This window comes from Antrostomus carolinensis, unplaced genomic scaffold, assembly GCF_000700745.2.
Source record: "Antrostomus carolinensis isolate BGI_N321 unplaced genomic scaffold, ASM70074v2 scaffold24977, whole genome shotgun sequence".
In the NCBI taxonomy this organism is placed as follows: domain Eukaryota; kingdom Metazoa; phylum Chordata; class Aves; order Caprimulgiformes; family Caprimulgidae; genus Antrostomus; species Antrostomus carolinensis.
The window spans coordinates 1-3,056 of NW_010325679.1; the positions used below are offsets into that span (position 1 = coordinate 1).

A 3,056-nucleotide genomic window follows, 5' to 3' on the forward strand; every position below is an offset into this window, starting at 1 on the left:
CAAATGAGTGATACGCAGTGCAGTTGCTCACCACGTGCTGACCAAGCCCAGCCTGTTCTTGGGTAACTATCCTGGAGGAACAGGAACAACGATACAAAAAACTGAAACCGCAATCCCAGAAGAGCAAGAGCCAGAGAGAGAGGCCCTCATTAATACACTGAACATTATATGATATGGAATATCCCATTGGTGTATCCAAATGCCAGTCTAGCTTACTAATTTTAATATTCCTCACCGTATATATGGAATATCCCTCTGGCATATCCAAATGCCAATCTAGCTTATTAATTTAAATATTCCTGGCCCCCCCTAGACCTTGCATGTATAGACTAACAAAACACAAAGTCCTTTGACTTCCAGAGACAATTGTAAACATTGGTATGTTATCAGTGTTCTTCTCATAACAAGTCCCAGGCTGAAACCAAAACACCGCACCATTCTAGCTACTAAAAAGAAACCCAGCTCTGTCCCAGCTAAAAACCAGGACACACTGTCACTCTGTCCTTGTGATGCTAGCTCCCCGGGAGCTCGAGCATCCACTGTGTTTTTTTTTTCCTGGAGCTGGACCTCCGCGTGGCCCTACGTACCTGCTGGGGTTGCACAGCATCTCTCAGCAGCATGCCCATCCACCACCATTTCAGGACCATGGTATGAAGCTCCCTTTAGTTTCTTTTTGGCTAAAGGATGAGGGTGTCACTCTGTCCTTGTGATGCTAGCTCCCCGGGAGCTCGAGCATCCACTGTGTTTTTTTTTTCCTGGAGCTGGACCTCCGCGTGGCCCTACGTACCTGCTGGGGTTGCACAGCATCTCTCAGCAGCATGCCCATCCACCACCATTTCAGGACCATGGTATGAAGCTCCCTTTAGTTTCTTTTTGGCTAAAGGATGAGGGTTGCATATGCTAACAGAGCATCAGGCAAGAGAATAGATCACTTTAGGAGGTGGTAGATCTGGGCACCATATTCCTACTGGTACAGACTGCTCTCTGATTAGGAAATGAGTATCCCATTTCCTTCCCAAAAAACCTCTGTGACTCAATCCTTGACAGATCAGCCTTGTTTATCGAGTGGCTATTTTGCTCAAACGTAAGCAATGGCACTGATCCAGTAAGAGGGAAATTAAAAAGATGAGGGTGAATGTGCATTTCCTCCTTCATGACCGATACCCCTGGTAGCACTGTGGTTGCCCGCTCCTGCAGCAGCAGTTCCTTCATTGAAGGAGAAGCAGCTACACATGGCCCAGCAGGGTAAAAAAACACCAGGAATGCTTCCAGCAGGAAGAGTTCAGAGCTGGCAGTGAACTACACGGCCAAGAAGTCCTACTGCCGGAGAGCCGTTGAACTCACGTGTAAGTATATTTTTTTCTCCCTCTGCAAGGAGGTTCATGGGGATATTGCAGCAGCGATATGTGTGCAAGTTGGAGGTGACCTGAGCTTCTGTTCCCCTGTGCCGCAGTGGGCAGCCTGGGCGTCAGCAGTGAGCTCCAGCAGAAGCTGCAGGATGTTGTCGTGGACAGAAATGCCCTCAGCCTGGGGAAGGTCCTGGGAGAGGGTGAGTGCTGGGGCTGGAGAGCTGAGGATGGACATATAGGGTAGGGGCTGTGAAATAAAGGGTGGGGCCTGCCACTGTTACCTACATCATCCACCAGCTCCAGGCCCAGGGATGTGGGGGAAATGGTGGGTCAAGATAACCCAGTGCCAGCGCCACTAGGTTCTGCCACTGATGAGACACAAGCCTCCCTCCTGTAGCCTTTTGGGGACAAGGTCTCTGTCTTGGAGTATTTCAGATTTTCAAGGACATAGCGGTGTCCTGAAGGGTGGTGCTTCAGACTGTGGATAAAGTGCCTGCTTCTTTCCCGTGATGTAGGGGAGTTCGGGTCAGTGATGGAGGGGCACCTCAGCCAGCCCGACGGCATCCCACAGAAGGTGGCTGTGAAGACCATGAAGTGTAAGTCATCACCCTGGCCTCACACAACTTGTTGTTTATCCCAGTGGGTGCCAGCATTGCTGCTACCCATCTCAGGTGGTTCTCTCTCTGCATCCTGGCACCATTTTGGGGGATGCTGGCCTCTCTGCCACAGCTCTTGGTGTCAGTCAGGAAGGGGCACTCATATCAGCCAGCCAAGGATGGCAGAGACATCCCAGTGGTCCCTTCCCCCCTGACCCACACAGGAGCTGTGCTGTGAAGGGAGACGGCAGCAGTGATTTGAGGTGTTAAAGCTCTTGAGGTGTTAAACCTCCTCTTTTTTCTCTGCTTCCCAGTGGATAACTTTTCCCAAAGGGAGATAGAAGAGTTCCTCAGCGAAGCAGCATGCATGAAGGACTTTGACCATCCTAATGTCATCAAGCTCCTAGGTATGGGCTGTCAATCCTCACCCTCCAGCTGGGATTTGGGCTGGGGAGACGGACTGGGGAGCGCTTGGGTCCTGCACAGATGTCTGTGGTGGGAGTGTGGTGCCTTTGCTCACAGGGCTGTGCAACCTGTCTGTGTTTTCCAGGTGTGTGCATTGAGCTGAGCTCCCAGCAGGTCCCCAAGCCCATGGTGATTCTCCCATTTATGAAATACGGTGACCTTCACAGCTTCCTGCTTCGCTCGCGGCTGGAGATGGCCCCTCAGGTAACAAGTGCAGGGAGCAGAGGGCCCAGTGTCTGCAGGGAGCAAGGTGCCTCTTTTGGGGACAAACCTGCCTTTGTTTTTTGAGAACATCAAGAGGACTTGGTTGTAGCCATGCTTCCTGCCTTTGTCAGGTGGCAGCAGTGGGATCCAGCTCCCCACCTCCTGTGGGATTCTTGCCTTGCCTTCTCCAGGCTGAACAAGTCCAGTTATCTCAGCTTCTCCTTGTACACCATCTCCTCCAGCCCCATCTTAGTGGTCTCCTCTGGGCTTGCTCCAACATGTCTTTCTCCTACTGAGGAGGCCTGAAAGGGACACAGCATCCAGATGTGGCCTCATCAGTGCCAATTAAAAGGGAAGAAGTTTCTCTTGACCTGCTGGCTGCACTCTTGCTAATGCAGCCAGCTGCAAGGTTGGCCTTCACTGGCACAAAGGTGCACTGCTG

General features: G+C 51.5%; 1 protein-coding gene across 1 annotated transcript in view; it reads left to right on the top strand.

Annotated features, from left to right (window-relative positions):
- Positions 1–1,260: 1,260 nt before the first annotated feature.
- The window catches only part of LOC104527574 (tyrosine-protein kinase Mer), a gene marked incomplete at its 5' end in the record, with an annotated part of 5,382 nt that continues 3,586 nt past the window's right edge, over positions 1,261–3,056 (top strand). Inside the window, 5 exons of the mRNA XM_010171331.1 lie at positions 1,261–1,346; positions 1,454–1,549; positions 1,865–1,945; positions 2,260–2,352; positions 2,496–2,614. Of these exons, the coding sequence (XP_010169633.1) occupies positions 1,261–1,346; positions 1,454–1,549; positions 1,865–1,945; positions 2,260–2,352; positions 2,496–2,614 (475 nt within the window). The remainder of the gene's footprint in view (positions 1,347–1,453; positions 1,550–1,864; positions 1,946–2,259; positions 2,353–2,495; positions 2,615–3,056) is intronic.